The 20,984-nt window shown below is 40.5% G+C and overlaps 1 protein-coding gene across 1 annotated transcript; it reads left to right on the top strand.

Annotated features, from left to right (window-relative positions):
- Window positions 1–1,218: 1,218 nt before the first annotated feature.
- Window positions 1,219–20,675, top strand: NSUN3 (NOP2/Sun RNA methyltransferase 3; the record flags this gene model as incomplete). The annotated part of the gene is made up of 6 exons (XM_080612965.1): window positions 1,219–1,317; window positions 2,507–2,616; window positions 4,189–4,537; window positions 6,124–6,273; window positions 6,810–6,931; window positions 18,684–20,675. 6 exons carry the CDS (start codon window positions 1,219–1,221, stop codon window positions 18,943–18,945), a joined length of 1,092 nt encoding a protein of 363 aa, XP_080469091.1. The 3' UTR covers window positions 18,946–20,675.
- Window positions 20,676–20,984: the final 309 nt, after the last annotated feature.

Raw genomic sequence — 20,984 nt, 5'->3', positions numbered from 1 at the left:
CAAAGCTGGAAAATCGATGACATGAGAACATGCTACTTTTTCTGCTAAGAGCTTCATCTTCAGGGATGGATTAATGCTCTTGTTGAAAACATTAGTAGATAAAAACATTTAGAATTGACAAAAGAGAAAGGCATTTTATAGAGAAATTTATATTTAAGTATATAATTTATATAAGTAATTTATATGAGTATATTAAGTATAAAGTATATGTAACTGGACTGGAGTAGAGCACCTGCTGTATGAAGATAGGCTGAGAAAGTTGGGGCTGTTCAGCCTGGAGAAGAGAAGGCTGAGTGGAGACCTCAGAGCAGCCTTCCGGTATCTGAAGGGGGCCTACAAGGATGCTGGGGAATTAGGGACTGTAGTGACAGGACAAGGGGTAATGGGTTCAAACTTAAACAGGGGAAGTTTAGATTGGATATAAGGAAGAAATTCTTTACTGTGAGGGTGGTGAGGCACTGGAATGGGTTGCCCAGGGAGGTTGTGAATGCTCCATCCCTGGTGGTGTTCAAGGCCAGGTTGGATGAGGCCTTGGGTGACCTGGTTTAGTGTGAGGTGTCCCTGCCCATGGCAGAGGGGTTGGAACTGGATGATCTTAAGGTCCTTTCCAACCCTAACTGTTCTATGATTCTATGTGATCATAGGGGGAACTGTCCCAGCACATCAGCAGCCTCAGATTTCAGTGCTGCTGAACCAGTTACAGTTGGTGAACTGGGCTCTGGTGGTTCTCCTGGTTAATGTTCCCAGAGAACGGGTTCTCTGAAAACGTGTAAGACATTTCTGTGAATGATTCTCCAGTCTCTATCCATTCTTCTTTGCAATAACAGCAGGTTAAGCTACAGCTGATGCTCAAGGGTGGTTCAGAGGAGCCCAAATAGCAAAGTCTGTGTAAACGTGGGCTCGCCATCAGTTAAGGGCTGGTGAAAAGCCATTAGCAGTGTGGATGGCAGTAGCACCTCCAGCTGCTCTGGGAGGAGCGTGTTTCACAAGCCGATTAATCAAGGCTCCAGTTGCTGTTCTATTCCCGCAGCAATAAAGAAACCAAACTCAGCAACCTCAGACCGAGCCCTGCACTCCCAGAGAGGGACGGGACAATAGAGCGGCGGCGGCGCAGAACGAGCGGAGCTGCCCTCCCTCAGCCGCCAGGCGACGCCCCGGCCCCACCGCCTGCTTTCCCTCCATGCCCCGGCTCCGTGAGTTCCCTTCGCATTACCCTCCATGAGGCTGCCGCGGGCAGCAGCCCCGCTGCTGCCACTCTACCCGCGGGCCGGGGCCGCCCTTCCGCTGAGGCGAGCGGCTGTGTGGGCCGCGCGGCAGGTGAGGTGCCGGCAGCACGGTTGGGGCCCGGCACCCGGAAGCCGGGCGGGAGGGACTCTTGTGGCGCTCGGCCCCTTCCTGCGCGTCCCGGGGCGGGTGGCTCTCGGCGGCCCCCTACCCATACTCCAGCCCGGGGGAGTGCCGGGTGAGGCAGCGGCCTCCCCTTCCCTCCTCTCCTTGGGCGGGGCGGAGATCCAGTCTGTGGGCTGAGAGCGAAGCTTGTCAGTGTGTATCGGCCCGGGTGCGCTCGCAGCCCGGGAAGCTCCGTGGGGCGGGTGGTCGGAGCCGCGTCCCTCTGGGCAGCGGCCTGGCCGCGGTGGTGCTCACCCGCCCGGTGGTTACCTCTGTGGGTTTCGAGAGCTCCTCTGTCCCCGGCCTGCGTTCGGCGCCGCGCCCGGTACAAGGGCCGGGGCAGCGCGGCCCTCCCCTGCAGGAGGTGCTCGGTGTTGGAGAGGGGAACATCAGCCCCACACATGCAGTGTGATGTTTGGTTGAGAAAGTAAGAGACAGCCAAAGCACTCGGGGCTTGGCAGTTCCTTCAGGAGCACCCGCTGTGCGGTGTTCGTGCTCTGAGGAGAGCGGCGCTGGGCGGGACGGGGAGGGGGGAGGCAGCCTTGGGGTTTTCCTTCTGAACACACAAGTTTGCTTGGAAACCAAAACTTCTTTTCCTCCTCCCTCAAATTAAGTTTTCATAAGTTAAATATATACGTATATATAGTCCATTTCCCCCTCCCCCCCCCTTTACTCCTGGTATATACTGCAGTGCTTTGCACTCACCTAACTCCAGCTGACTTCCACAATGATTCGCATTAACTTCTTTCTTTTAGTTAAGCACCTGGGTGCATCTTGGCAGAGGTGATTATAGTGCATGGGCATAATTATGCCTTGCTTATTTTGCTCCTGGTGCGTCAGAGTCCCAGCAACCATTGTATTGTAAGCATATTGGATACGGAGAAGGAGTAGTATCGACAAGCTTTGAATGACCCCGTTGGATGTGGGGAAGAAGAGAGAACAGTAACTTGTTTGTTCTCTGAAACTTCTGTTATGTCTTGATTGCATGTGTGATGTGACCTTGGTATTTGAGTGCCCTAATACCATGGGTACTAAGTCGATCTAAATGGCTAAAATGTTCTAGCAATTCTGGTTCATTTGGTTTTATTACCTTTATTTTTTCCTCCCTTCTCTGAAGGTGGAAAGTAAAACAAAAGGGAAACTTCAGAAGCAGATCTGTCAAATTGTCCTGGATCATTTTGAGAAGCAGTACACAGCGGAACTGGGAGATGCCTGGGCCAGTGTCAGGTGTGTTTTGGGGAGGGAGGGGAGAGGTTCTGTTACTTTTTCAGGTGTTTCTTAAAGTAGCTTTAAAAAGAGCCATGGACTGTAACAGCTGCTTCAGTTTATTTTTGGTTTAGAACTAGCATCAGAGTGTGAAATAGCACAAGATTAAAACTTGGAATTTTTTTAGGTTTTTTCCTGGACATGATTCTTGTGGTGTGATATTTCTGTTCTCCTTTATGCATATACACTACAAGGAGACTGATGTCTTACGTATGTGTTGACTGCTTGTAACAACACGGTCCAAAAAGCATCCCTTTGTATACCCTAATAGCTGCTGTTAGGTTTGGGTTTGAATTTTTTTTCTATAGCTTTATAATATCTGGAGAGACTGGGACAAAGGTGGTAGGAGATAATTCCTATAAATACAAATCCCCTGATTTATTTCCTTAGAAGAAACTGATCATCAACAACGTGTACAGAAAAGGCCGTCACCTGATTTGGGCCTTGATCACACAGAGTCTGCTAAAGAAGGGGCTGTGGTGTCGAGAGGAGACGTGTGCCCTTCCCTGCTCACGGGTGGTTGTTGCCCATGGGGACAACAGCAGAAGAGCCCTTCTGGAGAAGTTATTGCTTAGCTTACATACTTTTCAATGGGAGCTTGGACAAAAGCTGCTACTGTGATCAGAGCCACAGTTACTTTGTGTGGAAAAGCATCTTACATGTTTAGAGTCGTAGAAACCATGTGGTTCCTCTGAGTGCCCTCTCTGGTTTAGCCTCTTTGGATTAAAAAGGAGTTTAAAATAAATGTCTCCATTGTTTTGTTTTGGTTTTATTTTTAAATAGATGTATAGCATTCATTTAAGTGAATTAACTTAAAAACCTTTTAAGGTTGGGTCAGTGGGTATTTCTCTTTTAGGCAGCAAATATTCCTGAGGAGTGTTTTTTGAGGCTAAATGGGGGAAAAAAAGTACGGAGAGGAATTCAAATAGAAAATGAAGGAAATTCATGCAAGAAAGGTCTGAGAAACAGAACTGAACTACAGACAATATATTCCTACCATATAAGCACTGATTTTTTGGCTGTCTTCCAGGAATATCTATTTGTTTAAGTTTTTCTGGCCAGATGTTTGCAGAATAGAAAAGGAAATTTAGAAAAGAATAACTCGTAAAACCTGCATTTTATGGTGTTGGCTGGAATAACCATTGCAGAGCCAATGTGATTCTTTTTGTTGTGAAATTTACAACTAACATTACAGTTGTTCTTTGAACTTAGGGGAGTACTTTATAGTCAGAAAGAGCATTATGCTTCTACAAGCATTTGTTAAAGAATTAGGAAAAACAGAGAACATATTATTTCAGGACAATTTAGTGCTTTAAGTGCAATCATTAAGGAAAATGCTGGCTGGATTTCCTATTAAAACTACTTTCCTGCTTACTTTTCTTAATCATACCTAATCAAAATGTTTCCTTTTTGATTATTCTTGAATGATCCAATGGTGAGGTTGTTACCCTTGGTAAGAAAAGGCTTCCTACACTATGGAAAGCTCATTTTATTTGTCAAGTTATTAAATAGCTTTTTCTCTCTCCAATCTAGAGATGTGCTCACGTACCCATTGTGCTGGCAGTACGCGGTTCTGCTTAACAAGTTCAGCCATTCCCCCGAACTGGAGAGCACCTTGGCTGTGAAGGGATATCATCCTGCCTTTCATGGAAGTTTGCCCTATCTTCCGTCCTCATTCAGGTGTTACATTAGGAGAACTCCTGGGAGATTCCCTGCACAGAAACACCAGGCTGGGAAACTGAAAGAGTATTATCTGCTGAATGCTGCTTCGCTGTTGCCAGTATTGGCATTAGAAGTGAAAGATGGGGAAGATGTTTTGGATCTCTGTGCTGCACCAGGGGGTAAATCAGTAGCTATACTGCAGTGTGCCTGTCCAGGTAATGTATCAAGGTGCTGTTAGAAACCAGTCCCTGGCTCTGTGCCTGGGCTATTTCAGTTGTGCCTGTTTTCTGTACAAGGTTTGCATTGGAGGCAAAATCCCAAACAATTTATATTCTGAGTAGTTCCATGCTCTTTAGTAAGATTTTTATGAAGTCTGTGTACCTAAAAGAGAATGAAAAATACAGGAGTTATTTAAATATAGGTTGCTGCAGACAAACAGACAAAAGTGGAATAGCTCTATGTTTTTCTTCCTCCACTGGTTCCCTTATTGTTACTTGTCAAGAAGTTACTTGAAATCATGTAGACTTGTTGGCACAGGGAAGCAGATAATCTGCAGTCTACCTCTCTGGCCAGTGCTATGCAAATAGTAGTAGTAAACCTATAGATGTACTGATGTAAAATGGAGTATAACAAACTAAATGTGCTACTGAGAAAGCTTATGATGAGGAATTGTTCTGTATCGGTATTTAAGAAGCTCTGTGTCTCAATCCACCTAGGTGTTGCAGAAGAGCACTAAGATAATCACAGCGTTTGGAAGGCAACAGTAAGCAGCAGCTCAGTTCTTCCAGGCCAGGGAGTGAAAGCAAGCTGTGACTGGTGTTTCCAAGTTTATACATTAGCTTGGATAGTAATTGTCTCAGAATGTTCACAGCACCTTATGTTCTTCCTGATGAGGCCATCACTATAACTGCCCGCCCTTGTTGATTACAGCTGGTTCTCCCTCCCTCTTCTAGAGGCATGAGGTGATGCCATTAAGATAAATTAAATATGGATTGCCCTTTCAAAAGGTTTGGGGAAAAAAAAACCCACTTTCATCCCATGGCTGCTTCTGAAGATACAAATTGTTGCTGAGAATGTAAGGTGTAAGAAAGCTGCTTAATATACCTCAGTGAATGCTAAGATGTACTTTACTCTGTGTGGCAAACGTGGTGTGGGACAATGTGTGGAGACATAACATAGAAATATTATTAAATTAGAAAACACGACTAAGAGCTAAAAATACCTTGCTGTGTTTCTGTTCTGGGTACAATCAAGAATCGGTGTTTCTTCTGAAGAGGTAACTACACTGGCTACATTGTTAAAATAAGTGCAACCAGAAGGCTTTTGTTAAAAAGCTAGGTTAAATTTCAAGTAAATGAGGGGTTGGACTGCTCAATTTAGGATACATAAAACTGATGTTTTATTAATTTAAAAGACAATAAGGGGCGTGTACTTCTTTTAGACAATCAAGGAGCATAGAAAGGCACTTGCTTAGCACTGGTCTTTGGGTATGGATCATGTTTAAAGTTAGTTTTACTAGGGAAGTCTATTGCTACAGCAAGTATTTGTTAGTAAATATTTATGGATAGCTCTGTAGGAACGTGTTGAAATTTACTCGGGGTTATAACATTTCAGCGTTGTTCTAAAATGTGCAATAGCATAAACGGAAGGTGTAAGTTCCATGGCAGTCGTGGCAAACCAGCAGAACTTTTGAAATTGGTGTAACTCCTTATATTTGGGGGAAAAAAACCCCCAAAACCAACCAACCAACCATAAAGACTTGTTTTAGGGTGTTTACCTTTTTTTATTACTCTTTTCTAAGGTCAGTTTCACTGTAATGAATATGATGATTTGAGGTCAAGATGGTTGAAACAGACAATAGAATCCTTCATCCCAGAACCTTTGGTTAACTTGATAATGGTCTCTGAAATGGATGGTAGACAGATTGGAGATCTTAAGCCTGAATTATATGATAAGGTAACAATATTATTTATTTGCAAATTATGTTTCTGTGTTCTGCTGCTTTTTTTCTTCCTATGCTGCTCTCTCTTTAATTCTTTTTTCTGCCTTCTCCCCCGCTCCCCAACTATCTGACCTATCAAAGGGAACCAATGTCACATACAGGAAGATGTGCAGAGCCTCAGGAATTACCTTATGAAGTATGTTGTGCGTTTAATCACTTGTTAGATGATGTTACGCATTTGGCCGTGGTAGTGAATTCTGAAGACCTTGTAACTGTGTTCTTTCAATGATGTGTAATTCTGAAGAGAGGAGCAAGCGAGAGCTATTCAGATAGAGGGTACTTCTTGAGCAGTAATTTTTTATTTCCCCTGAATAACCTCATAAAAATATTTCAAAATAGTAATTAGATTATTTCTGCCTCTAAAAAACATGAAAATTAAAAGGGTATTCTATGTGAAAAAGTATGTTGAGGAGATTTTTTTGGCATACAGTGTTCAGAAAGTGAATATCTTTATTGTGAATTGTCTTATTTGCTCTTATTTATTATATAGGTACTAGTTGATGCTCCTTGTTCAAATGACAGAAGTTGGCTATTCTCTTCTGATATTCAGCAAGCTACACTTAGGCTAATACAAAGGAAAGAGTTATCATCTCTTCAATTCCAGCTGCTAAGGTGAGAAGTGCGAAGGAAACCTGTTAAGGAGCTTTTCTTAATTAATAAAAATGACAAGGGGGCAAGATTTGTCATATTTAGTAATCAAAATCAGGTTTCACTATGTGAAAAGAATGTGAAGAGTACGTTCCTGCAATGCTGGTTAGAATAAACAGCTGATCTAGGTTAATGTGAATATGGGAATTTGTATGGGGTAGTATAAGCAGTGAAGCTTACGTCCTAAAGCTTCTAAACATCTAAACTAAAACATTTTTCTACAGTCCTCAACTCACATATATATCCATTTTCAGACGACTCGTAACAGTTTGGTACCATATCAGAGTATTTGTGATGGATTCAGCTAAAATGGTTGCAGATACATTCCTCAGCTGAAGCAAAACCATGCACATAATTTTTAATAGCATTTGTCTTAACATTTTAACATTTATCTGTGAAAGTAGTCTATAAACCTGGCAAGCTGGGTATTCTTCCCCAAACTCCCTTTGTTGTTGTTCGTGTTGTATTACAGAATTGTCCCTTGTGGTTCTTTATCACCCCTTTTTGATAACCAAGCTGTAATTCAGGACTTAACAAATGACCGGCCATCATTAGGTGATGCTGGTCATTAGCTAATGTTGCTTCAGAATTTGCTTTCTGGGCTATTTATATGAAGAGATTGAGTCCACTGTTGCACATCCTTACATATTCCTTGAATTTGGTACCAGTTTGACTATTTGTAGCACAGAAAGACTACTGGTCATCATTGGTAAGGTAAAAAAGTAAAAGAATGTGGGGTTTGGTGGAGAAGGGAAGACTGTTGGTTTATTTTTCAAGCTTATCTAGCCAGTAATCCAAATCAAGGTTGTCATGTATTACACTTTTTAATGATACCAGCCATAGGCTGGCATTTGTGAAGCATTTCAAACTGTACAGTTTTTCTCATTGGGCAAAAAAAAGTGGCTTCCCAGTAACACTTTCTAGACTTGAATGTTTCTTCAAAAGTAACAGTCATGCCTGAAGTCCATCTGTCAAGGCAAACTGAGGGAAAAATAACATTATAAGAAGGGGAAAGAAAGTTTTTTATGGAAAGTTCCCATTGCAGCAGTTCACGATAGTTTTGTATGACTTCCCGTTGAAAAAGGCCTAGCGGAAGCCTATGATTTATAACAGGAATATGAGTATCTTATTGCAGTAATGCATCATGTCACCCATTTCCTTTGAAGAAATCAATCACATTTAAAACACTGACCTGTTTCAGTTTTCCCTTTTCAGTATTTGACATATAAAATGCAATTTGTGAACCGCTACCAAAAGAGAGCATATATCATGCAGAGAAATTTGGAGAATTTGCATACATCACTCCAGATTGTAATCCGGAAGTGAAGAACTCATGACAGCAGGAACCTTGTTTTTTAAAAAAGGAGACGCTTCTGTCAACCCAAATAAGATTTAATTGAATTATTCCTAAATCAAGAAGAGAACTTTGCTTTTGTTGAAAGTATTATTTACTGTAGCAACAGCAATAGGAATTAGATTGGTAAGGACAAAATACTTTTGATATGTAAATGGGAGTAAAAGGATGGTAATTTCAATTTCGTTGCTCAACATAGGTCCGAGTAGTTCTGTCAATTGGCCAATCTATTGTTATGTGCACTGGAATTTTCTTCTTGTTTTGGGGTTTTTTTGAGCATAGGTAATAAATGACGAAGTTCAAGAGTTGGAGATTACAACCGTTATTGGGTAGAATATTTGACATATGCTTAGTTAATGTTATAGCTATCCACTGCACTTTTATTGTTCCTTTTATCTGATCATTTTATGATGAATGAATTTTCAATACTAAAGACATCTCAGATCCTGTGTGAAAAGGAAAACAGAAATGGTAAAATGAGACCAGGAAATATGTAGCTGTACTGCATTCTATGTGAGTCAGCTCATGCAGAGCTACCTCTGGTTTATCTCTTCAGATTACCTGGTACTTTGTGCTTGTGGGTGGTTCTCACCTTGGTTCCTGTATCTGTAAAACAAAAAACAAGTATGAAGCCGGATCACAGCAATTTTGTTGAGGGTAGTGTAAGAAATACCATGTAATTTGAAGATGAAGCTCAAAGTATAAGGACCAAGCATTATTTCAGTTTAGCAGTAGTATTAAGTATAAGGATAACAAGCACATGAGAAGAATGAAATGCAAAGGGGAGTTGTATTTTCGTTTCTATCAAGTGGCACTCAGCCCAAACCTTGAGATTCCTTCTTTCTTAATTGAGAGGAAGTGAAGGAAGGACAAGTATTTTTTGCAAAACAATGTAATTTGTTAAGTACATAGAGGCTTCAGAGAATGAAGAGCTGGGACGAGTGTTGAAACTGAGGTGGTGATTGTTCTACTTCAGTCTGAACAAAATCTGAAATGTAAATAAGTGGCAGAAATGCTGAACATCAGATTTCATAGGCAGTGAGGGCACCATTGATTTGAAGGAAATTGAGACTGTAATGATTGTTAATACCAAAACCAAAGCATCCCTGCTGAGTGCAATAATCCAAGGACACATTGCAAATCTTGTTATTATTTGGATTGTTCATGCAGAAAACAAATTGCAAGGTAAGGAAGGAATGTTCATTTCCTGATACTGAATGCTAGCACAAAATAGAGCGGTTCCTGTAAGTGGATTTACCAGTCTTATCAGTTCTTAGATAGAAATTAAATTTGGGGTTAAGCTGGAGTGCGAACAACTTAGTGGTGAAACTGTTACATCCATGATTATTCCTAGACCAGTTACTGCAGCTGAAAGAAACTGTGGTAGGTTTCAGCTGAAACTAAATCCAACAGGACACAGCTTAGAAAGTGCAGCAAAGGCTTTTAGACTACTGCAGCTCTTCTGTCCACATCTCTTGGTAGTTAAATAGTTCTAACTGGTGTTTAATAGAGTTCTGGTCCACAGGAACTCAGACTAAAAGATACATATTGACTGAATTCCTTTTTTCTCCTCTTTTTCTCCCTTGTAGTTAGCTTAAAGGGAGATTGTTTTGAATGCATAAGACATGCACACATGAAGGAGTTTTGGGGGAATTCAGGGTGCATGAGAGGTTTGAAGTGTGCTTTGGATTATTGGCTGCAAGATAAGTCATACAAAATGCTTATTTTCCTAGTTGTTCTCTTTCGAGCTGTATGCCTTCTCTTGTTTTCAGAACTCAGGAAGAAGCATTAAACTTGGCTTGAGAAAACCAGAAAGGCCTTTATTCTTCCTTGTTAAGGAAATGCTTCAATCCCTGTTTTGCTTGTAATGATTTTTAAGGAACTGTTCCTGGTTCTGTATAACGGACATACCTCCTCTTACAAACCTTATGCAGCTGGTGTGCAATAGCCGGATAAAATGAATGTTTCCCTCTGTACAAGGAACTTTTTTGCTTTGGATATCAATCATAACAGGGTATTTGAAATTGCTGATCTTTTTTGAAGGAAACACTTCCAGAAGTTTTGAGGTTATTGTTTTTCTCATTGAATAGTTTAGGTGGTAGCAGGGTTGTGCCCATGCTTACACTTGGAAGGAAAAGGAAAAAGAATAAAAGCCTCAATTCAAATATTCTGAACCTATTTTTTTGAATTAAAGGCTACTTAAACCATTGGTTAATGCTGTGTGTAAGTAACCAGGTGGTGTGCAAACAGCTTCATGGAACTGTTGATCTGTCTTTGTCTTCCCAGAGCAGAGACTGCTGATCATGCAGCCACTTTGCATAGTGGTTCACCAGTCTGCACACATGGGCTGTAAAATGAAGTTGACTGTTCCTCTGAAGTCATCAGGTAGAATTGGCAACCCTAAGTCTTTGTAGGCTAATCTACATGCCAGAAGACCAGCTTTATTTTCTCTAGCCCAGACCTTTGAAAGTGTGCCTTGCCTTACTTAAAATAAATGTTAAAGGTTGTGATGAAAATTTAGGCCACAAATATAACAAACCTCAAGTTACAAGCTTCTCTTTTTTCTCTGGTGTGTGAAAATTAGTGGTGTGGTTTCATAGAATACATATAGTTGTAGATTTATTTGTTGAAAAGGTCTTTTTCACATAGTGTGTAGTAAGTAGTGTGATTTACTGGAAAAAACCCTGATACTTCTCCTGCATTCAGTGTCACTTCTGTGTTTTCACTGAAACGTAGTTTTCTACATGTACCTAGAATAGGAATTGTGTGCTCTTAATTGTGGGGCTTTGTGTTGCTGCAGAATGAAGGTAAAAATCTGTTTTTGTAAATATACTTAGCAGTATAATAGTACCACTATACTATTTCTGCTTTAAGACAAAAGCCTTTATAGCACATGGGCATGTAATAATGAAGTACATGGGAAGATACTTGCAACTAGCTTATTGTTCTGTCCAGTTTTGTTTGTGATCTGCTACTAACAAACCAAATTCTCAGCCTTTAATGTTCATTGTAAAGGTAAGGAAAGCCAGTGTCTTGAAAGCTTACAAAAAGTTACTATCATAGAAGTTGCTTGAGTTTTAGTGTTGGGCATTAAGAGGATGGCAGGGCTGAATGTAATGGGGCAAGGAGAGGCACAGAAGAGTTCCTCCATAAATCCAGCAGCTGTCTTGTGCCACAGATTTCTGTTTTGGGATGTCCTGGGCTCCTGCACAGCAGCTCCCTGGGTGAAATTCAGGGGTGGTTTGGAGTGACCTCAGGGAATTCTGAATCATGGTACCAGATGGAGAGAGGTGAGCTGAGGAAAGAAATGAAGCGGATGCTGTTTTCTGTGGAGAAGGGAAAGAAAGCACATAGGAAAGTGGACAAAACTATGGTGAGCATTGCTTCATCACACTGCTTCAGCTCTTTCCCTGGAATTTTTCTCTTTGCTCCTCTGTAGCTGCCTGTGTAATCCACTTGTTATCCATAACCATCTAGTCAATTAGTTTCTCTGGGAATTTTCTAGAATTGCAACTGTTGGACCAACAAATCTGTAGGTTCCTTGGATGATTCCTTCTTTAACCACTTTCTGCCTTAGAAATGAGATGTTAAACAGTTTCAGATTTTAAGTACTGCCTGGTTCCTTAAGTTTTTGGTAGTGTCCTGGGAGTAATTTATGAATCAAGTCCCTTCTGGTATGTTGCAAAACAAAGTTTATTGAATTAATAAATAACTTGAATTAATTGAGTTAATAAATGCACAAATAACCGAATAAGATACCCAGCAGCTAGCCAGTTATTTTGAGATTATAGATGTAAATTCAAACACAAATTGTACTTTAATTCCGCTTTCAGTCCTTTCCATGTATATGTGTGTTTCATAAGGTGTAAGGAGAAAATACTAAAGCTGTATGGGAAAGTCTGTAGTAGCCTTCAAAGGTCTCTTGCTCTCCCTTCTGTAGCTGAAAAGGTCCTGCTTGGGCTATATATGTTTTTCTTCTTGTAAACAGTAAGTTTAAGTTGGGAAGAGGGATGGAGCTCTGAGAGTATATGAAGTAAGAAGGTAATCCTGGGGTGACTAAAATGACGGAAGGATTGAAGGTTTGTCACAGTGGTCTACCTCTGGCTGCTGAAGGCTAGCCAGCTAGGAACAACCTTGCTGTCGGTGATACGGAGCATGCAGAAACCCAGCACATGAGTGTGCAAGGCAGCTGCAGTGTTGGGAATGGGAGCAGAATTCTTGAGCATTGCACTTGTGGGTCTTGAATCTGAGAACAGGAAGTAAACCAGTCTGTTACGATTACTGAGGACTGCAGTAAGGCAAAGGATATCTCATAGCCCTGTCCTAACAGGATGACTATTTCGGAAGTCACCATGCCTTAGAGGAGAAAGCTCAGTAGTGTTAAACTGAAGGTTTGGTCGTTGCTTTAGAAGAATTTAAAATTACTTGCTAAACCAATGTTACTTATCAGAATTCTGGGGACAGATTTTGGCTAGAGCTGAGCAGGTTGGGGTTTATGGTGTTTGGTTATTGGGGTTTTTTTTGGTGGCTATGTCTACTTTTATTTGTAGTTCAATCTAATGCCAAAAATAAGCAGTTCACTTCAAGTTTTTCCTATTGTTACCATGCTATTCTGAACTGTAATGTCTTTCTACAGTAGCAAAGCTTACCTACAGAGGAACAGAGGGAGTACATGCTTGGGATATGGAGAGAATATTTGAACTAGTGTCTCTGTCTCCTGTGCACTTCTGTCACTGCCTGTCACACAGTATTATAATAATGGTATTTTGACAGAGGAGGAATTTCCTTATCATTTTGAGTTGGTTTGGAGAAATAAAAGGAAAACCTTTAACGTGCAGGCCATATTACCACGATTTAGATGGACTCTTGTGAGAGGAAGAAGAAAATGTTTGATATGTGTAGTCAATAAAAAGAATAGGATTGAGAGTAAAAGCAAATACATCTTGACAGGCTTTGTCTCTTGAGTAGCTGATTAAAGGGTTGGCTGTTTTTATTCTGATCAGACATTGTCTTGCATATTGAGCAGAAATACAACCCAGTTGCCAAAAGATGCACTGTTGAAGTGTTGTATTATTTCTAGATTGCCCTAAAATATATATAATCTTTTTACTTTAATACTGATAATGGTTGAATGATTAACATAATTAATGCTGACCCTTCCAATGGCATGCAACATAAACCCAAGCACAGGAAGAATAGGCTGGACATGCTAGCTACAGTGTGAAATATATATTTATTGCCTGCCTATTTTTAAAAGGATGTTTGAGACACCAGGACTTTTAGAATGAACAAAATGTCAGCCTTTCATGTTTAATTTTCTCTAAGTTTGAATGTCCTCTTTTTGAATTCTGGCTAACTATGTTTTAGGTGACATAAGTGTTTCTTGATTTTTGAGTTGTCGTGTGACTCTAGAATCATCTTTTTCCCCATAGATATTAAATAATAATACTGTTGTGTTTTCCCCTAATTTATTGTTATCTCCTCCAAAGTGAATCTTGAGAAATAAACTAAATAATACTGGTTTTAAAAGACCAATATTCTTCTTTAAAAACCTTATCCAGTACTCCTGTAAAGAGGGCTTAGGGCAGAACTGCAAAAATATAAAGTATTGCTAATTGGTTTTTTAAACCTCATTTTGAATGAGGAGGGGAGCAATCTGCGTGTGTTAAATTGTTTTAGAGTACTTCCTGAATGGGGTGGACATCAACCACCCTCTTGTTTGGATTGCAGAGGTGCCTTGTGCTAATGTGCTGGAAAGATTTAAGTGTGGATACGGTGGCTGTGAAGTGATAAGGTCGGTAGTTCAAAGCAAGTGTGGAGAAGCATCAGGCAAGTTATGTAATTACTTCCTTTGCGTACTGTTTTATATCATCTCCTGGAAGAGCTAACATTGGAGATCTTGTATACAGGGCTTACCTGGTAAATATGACATGTTAATGGATTGTCGTGCATCTCACTCAGTCTTTTCTGCTGTGCCTTGACTATCTTATGGCCCTAAAACTATAACCTCACACTTCTGCAGTGGAGTAGTATGACAGCACGGAGCATAAAAGCTTGAGTTACACATATCAGCTGCCAGCAGTGGTGCTGCTTCTTTAGGGTCTTGATTGCAAGTACGAAGGGGTTATCATGTTACTAAAGCAAAACCGGTTGTAGGGAAAGATGAACAAGTTATGAGGCTCGAGGAAAAGTTTCCTGTGCTTTTAATATGTGTTCTTACATTTCTCTATATGAATCTCGAAACTTTTCAGTATTAGTGCCTGCAACATGTAAAATTCATTATGGCAAATGTATCTAGCTGAATTTAAAATTATGGAATCAAGTATAACTAGGTTTATATTGAGACTGAAAGTTCTAGTTCTTTAATAAACATTGTACCACTGAAAGAAAAATAGCTGCAGATTTAAATTGAGGTGGTGTATTTTATTTTTAAACAGTGTATTATAATAAGAGGAAGGTGAGGAAATATTTTAGGGTCTTTTGCCCTAGCATCCTTTCAGTCATTCTAGATTTGGAGCCCATTTTTGGAAGTTACAGAGTACCTTATAATAGGCACCAAATTCCTTCAGCTAAGGGTCGAGCTTTAAGTAAGAATTTGGGGGATAATCAAGGTGCCTAATGCAAAAGGAATCTTGCATTCTGGACCATGGAGTCATTATAGAAGTAGTGGGTTCTGCTCGATGTCTGCAAGTTATACTCTAGCTCCAGCCTATCCCTTGGATAAGCTTGTTTTCGTCCATTGCTTATGAAGGAAGACCAGTTTCTCAAATTTATTTGAACAGATTCTCTTATGAGTGAATCCTCTGTCATGCTGATGATGAGGGGATCAAACTCCCTGAATCTGCTTAGCCCAGCACAGTATCACCCTTATGACTTTGAGTCCACCACTTCTTCACTTTGAATTTTGCAGCTCAGTGCAGGTTTATCAAAAGCCAAGCACAGCTTAATCAGGAATGGCGGTCGCTTGACTTTGAACACAGCCACTGAAACAACTGTTGCTGAACTTGACAAGATGGATAGATACATTGATTAACCTTGCAGTGTAAAGTAATCCTCCTTAGATAGTTTAATTCACCACTTGGGTTCAGAATAAAGATAATTGCACTGAACAGCCCTGTTCTGGGTCATGGGCCAGTGAAGATTCCCAGGCTAAGGAGGCTTAGAGTAGGGGGTTTTGATGTGAGATTTTTGGGATTTCGCTTAGAAACCTGCCCTTTCCTCTGAATCACTGCCCCAGTGACTCAGCTGCCGGAGCAAGGTGCCTTTGAAAACGTTGTCTTGAATGGTTGTTACTTTATATATGGTAAGAAAAGGACGCATAGTGAATGCCCAGGCTATTAACCTTGTAAGCTGTAGCAATATCTACTTCTTTGGTGTATACCTTTTGCCTTTTCCACTTTTATGTGGTAAAAATATTTTCTTACTTGTTTCATGTAGTATCCCTCTTATAGATAAGAAAGCAGTTGCTGTTATCTGCTTATATGAGTGAAGTTACCAGGTATGCTAAAAGTACTTCTTGACTGTATTGCAAAAGCATTTTCACATTTTCAAGCCAGCTAGCTGCTCCCTCATGGCTCAGCATTCCTATATGCATGGAAAACGTGTAGCTGCAGGGGGTATTCTATGAAAATCAGTAAAGAAGGTTGTTTCTAATAATACTGTGCAGATCAGCTCAACTTTGAGAGCACATTTAGACTTCAGTCCTGGTCTCTTGGAGTTCTAATGTGAAAGCTAAAAAGCAAGCAACATGGGGAAAAAAAAAAGCTTTTATGTTTCTCAGAGCTGATATAAGGCCAAGGAGACAAGGAATCAGTGCACAGTTCTCTTGCTGGCTTGTTAAATGGGCAGCTGCAGCCACAGCAGGACAGCTGCAGACAAGGAAGGCAGCTAGGCAGACAGTGGAGACAGTTTCGGTCCTCAGGTCCAGTTCTACTGCTTTTGTAGCCTGCTAAGAAGTCTGTGTGTGTTGGGATACAGAGGGGAAGAAGGATGAATATCTGGAGCTGGGCAGTTCAAATGAATGCTGGCAACTGCAGAATTTTAGGAAATTAGACCTGGAAGTGATTTTGGAATGGCACACACTGTTTACTGTCTCAAGGTGGCATTGTAATGTCCGGTATCAGCCTGTGTCTAAAACATTCTTAAACATCTTCACAGACTCTCAAAAGCTACTCAGAGGTCTGAGATAAGCTTGCAGTTTTGTGACAGCTTTAGCTAATTTTGGAAGAATCCTAGAATGCTTCCATAAGGCCCGGTTAAACTGAAGGTATTCGGGCTACCTAAGTACTGTGTAACCTGTTCTTCACTTAAACAGGCTGAACTTGAGCTGCTCACTCACTTCAGCGAAATGTGCTAGCCATCTGCTCGCAATCCAGCTTTTTACTGAAGACTGGTACAACAAAGGCGTTAAACACTGTTTTTTCTTTGAACATCATAAGTTGAAAGAGTTCTCTTTTTTTTTGCTAACTAAAATTGGAGTAGTATAGACGGCAGTAAAATACGTACTTGGCTTGCTGATTAACGTAACCAAGACTCAGAAGAAATGTACAAGATAATGTGTACAGTCCACAGAGAAACAAATTTGGTATAATACATAGAAGTTTTCACCTGGGAAAGTGAAGAGAGTTGTATTATATCTGTCTGAAACAGTCATTTGTCCTGGTGTCTCCTTCTTATTTTGGACAAGACTTTCAGAGTAGCTTTGATCTGTGATCTGCTTTGATCCTGATGAGGCTTTTCTTCATCGATTCTTTTGCTGAAAAGGCCCAATACTGTTGAAAGGACTTATCTCTTTCCCCTTGTATTTTCTCCTTTCCTTTCTCAGTTGTTTTTGTTGAGATATCACACTTGGCAAGATGTCAGCTTGAGGAGTTACTGTTTTATTTTTCCCTTAGATTTCTTTCTTTCCTTTTTTTTGGAGCAGGGAAAACAATGATGCAGTATTATCAGTAGTACTTAGCAATCCAGGATTCTTCAGTATCTCTTGGTTTTTAAACAAAAGAAGTTTTGGGTTGGGAACAGTTGTATTTTAATGTAATACTTGCTTTAATATGATGCTGGAAAACAGTAGCATCTGTTTTCCAGGACCAGGGAGGTGATCTGTTTAGCTTACGATTCATTCTTTGAGTCACTATGTCCCTGAAGGCTCCAAAGTGTCTGATTAAGAGATTATTTTAAGAGAGCATTTCTATAGCAAATGAACTTTTAGTGGAGCTTCCCCTTCCAGTTATGTGGTGGTACCAGAACTGAAGAATGTTCTTCTGTGGCACAAGGTCTTGGGATTTTTCTCCTTACTCTTTTAGAATGTGCAGTAGTTGAATATGGACTGTACGTCTCGTTTCTGTAGTCTCATAGGTTGTATTTTTGTCTGTCTGAAAATGGACCTCGCAGATCTGCTTTAATGGAAAGTAAACAGTCCGCTTAAACTCACTTCCAGTGAGGAAGTGGAAAAAACCCCTCTGTTCTGTCTGTCTGTCCCACCAGTCATGAAGCTTTCAGGATACTTAAAATCTTAAGCCACTGTGTTGCTTTTGTTTAGTCGAAATTTGTCAACAGGTTAATAGGTGAAAGGCAAACAAGAAGACAACGTGATCTGGTAAGTCATATTTCCTTAGGAAATGGGGTTGAAAAGCAGTGGCTCAGTGAAACCCCTGAGTCCTCTTACCTGCTATATAAGTTGCAGCCTTTGCAGAAATGGTTGTAAGGGTACAGCCCAGTAATGAGTTCAGGCTGCTGCTTCAACTGTGCATTCTGAGATTTGTTCACACGAGCAGCTAGCTATCTGACTAGCACTTTTTGATGTGGTGTAACCCATTTTATATGCACCAGTTGCAGCATTTTCACAGTTGCGCTGTGCATATAAATGTTGGAAGTGTATTCTGCAACTCTGAATGGTTGCTGCCTTCTACTTGTCACTGTTGTATATAAAATATCTTCAGTTAACTGAGATTACATTAATAAATGGGAAAGCAAAAATGTGTTGTGGGTAGTTTCCTGAACAGTCAATTATATACTGTAAAAACATTTTCATAGAATCATAGAATAGTTAGGGTTGGAAAGGACTTTAAGATTATCTAGTTTCAACTCCCCTGCCATGGGCAGGCACACCTCATGCTAGACCATGTCGCCCAAGACTCCATCCAACCTGGCCTTGAACACTGCCAGGGATGGAGCATTTTATCACTTCTTTGGGCAACGTGATGTTTGTCAGTCACTTATACCTATTTATAACTCTAGATTTTTAAATCTTTAGATGTTCCCCCCCACCCAGTATTGTCCTAGGACCATGACAAATTCCGTTCTCGCTGTACATCACCAGTATGCTTATGTTGATCTGATTTTTTTTTTCCCCATTATTTGCAGGTCTGCTATTAAAGCATTGCGTCCTGGTGGATCGTTGGTCTACTCTACGTGCACGCTTTCAAAGGCAGAAAACAGTGACGTAATAAATCTCATTCTGAACTCCTGCAGTAATGTTATGCCTGTAGATATAAGTGAAATGGCCAAAGCTGTTTCTCGCGAATTCAGTTTTCTCAGTGGTACGCAACAGCATGAACTTCTGGTTCTCCCAGAGAAAGGGAGAGCATGGGGTCCAATGTACATAGCTAAATTAAAGAAAATGTAGTCCATCTGATGCCTGTTAGTTTTTTATAAGGGGTATGTGATAAATGAACATTGATTTCTGATATAATATGTGTATACGAACATGTCCAAGGCAACTGAATTTAGAGCATTGCCGTTTTGTATGCACTGATGCCTAATAAAAGGATAGCTAGAAACTTTGTTTAGCTAAAAATGCTGAATGTGTCTTCCAATGTGGACCTGTGGGCCTTTGTGAAGTCCTGATGAAGTCAACAGAGCTTTGTATTATTTTCAAGGTGGTGCTTTTAAATGGGTTTGTATTCCAGAACAGGAGCTTAATGTGGTGGGGTTTTGCACTGGGCTTTGTTTTTTGCATTTGTTTTTTTTTAATTACTTGATTTTAATACATCATGTTTGAAAATAAATGGTTTCAATGGTCTGAAGGCACAGAAATCCTGCATTCTCTCTCAAACACATCTAGAAACCTGTTTTTCTGTATGAACTGATTTATATGCAGAGTCTGTCGTCTTAAGCGCTGACTATTCCAAGCACAGGTTTCATATTTGCTAAGTTGTTTACTGGTTAAAAACTGTCTTTTGCTTACAGTTGCAAAGGTCAGCAGCTGTATCGACAACAGCTTTTTCTGTTTTTTTTTTATATTTCTGAGCTTACAGAAAAACATAAATTGAAGAGTAAATTATGTTGACATGTCCTTAAAACAGTGGATTTAGGTGTGTTTAGCTTTGATACTCATTTCATAGAATTTCGTGGCATAATGCAGTATATCCAGCAGTCTCTAGAGCACGTATTTGAAACAGAAGCAGAATGATTAATAACCACAATAATAGCACAGTATGCAGAGAGTTTTGTTGCACAGTTACAGTCACGATGAGCAGAACAGGCAGTGGGTAAGCCACTGAGTTAGGACCTGACGAATTCACTGACATTTATCTGTGGTGTATAAGGAAGAAGAGTCCCTGTGCAAACATGTTCTGATGTTTATGGGTTCCCTCAATTCTGCTACATAATGATGTGAATAAATACGTAGACATATGTTCGTGTGTATCCACATGCTTGTGGTTTAGGTGTAAGACCTTCTGATCCAGCAGTGCTTGAGTTAAGCCTGTGAGTGGATCGCGTAATGGTGTACGTATTATGTCAGATGGTCGTCTTGAAGTAGAATGGAGCCCTTTCATCCTTTTGGGAGCAAAGAGAAGTCCTTTCTCTGGTTGAAGCTTATACCAATTGTTTTTAAGGAATGGTGTTTTAAAGAGTGGTTTGGGTTTTTTTTTTCTGGTAGATGAGTTGTTTGTGTGCTAATGTGTGAGCCTGTGCACGTTTATACATTTCATGACCTGTGTGTACATCTCTGTGTATGTACTTATGCATTTATGCAATGACAAACGGGACTTGTTAATGCATATTTGATTATTTTTTTTTTCTGGATACGAAAGAACAACAACTTGTAAATACTGGAAAAACCACCAAACTGGTGATTCTGCACCTCATTAACAAAGGCAGGAATGAAGCTGACTGCATGAGGTCTCCTGTAAGTACCTCCACGTAACCACCCTGGAAATGCAGTAGCTCTACATTAGTTTCTCCAGTGATTCTATTGCTGGGAGCTCACAAATACTTGTTACAGCTGTGGCTGAGCTGCCTTTTATCTCTGAAAAATTCAGTTGACTTTTCACTGTCTTTATTCTCTACTCACCTTGTTACATTGCTGAGCCTCAACTTTGCTTTCACAGCAGTACTTTGTCAGTACACCCATGGTCATGGAGCGCTCAGCATTTGTCCCTGCTCTGAGCATTGTGGCTGCTGGGAAGGTCTTGTCCATAGTGTCTAGAGCAATGAGAAGGTACTATTTAGAGACACAGCACCTGAGCTGAGGAAAACTTTAGTTACCTAAAAGCAGGTGCTGATCCTGAGCAGTAACTGTGGTTCTTCAGGCTTCTGTGACTAAGAAGAGGATGGGTTGAGGGGTTTGCCCTCACAATGGTGTCTTGCTGGTCCACATTTTACTGAAGGAAATGAATGGATAAGGTACTCTGCCCCTTGGGTGCATGAGCTTCCCTGGTT

The sequence above is a fragment of the Psittacula echo genome, assembly GCF_963264785.1.
Source record: "Psittacula echo genome assembly, chromosome: 3".
NCBI classification, from domain to species: Eukaryota; Metazoa; Chordata; class Aves; order Psittaciformes; family Psittacidae; genus Psittacula; species Psittacula echo.
Note: the sequence above shows the minus strand (reverse complement) of the source record. Positions and strands in the feature narration are given on the sequence as shown.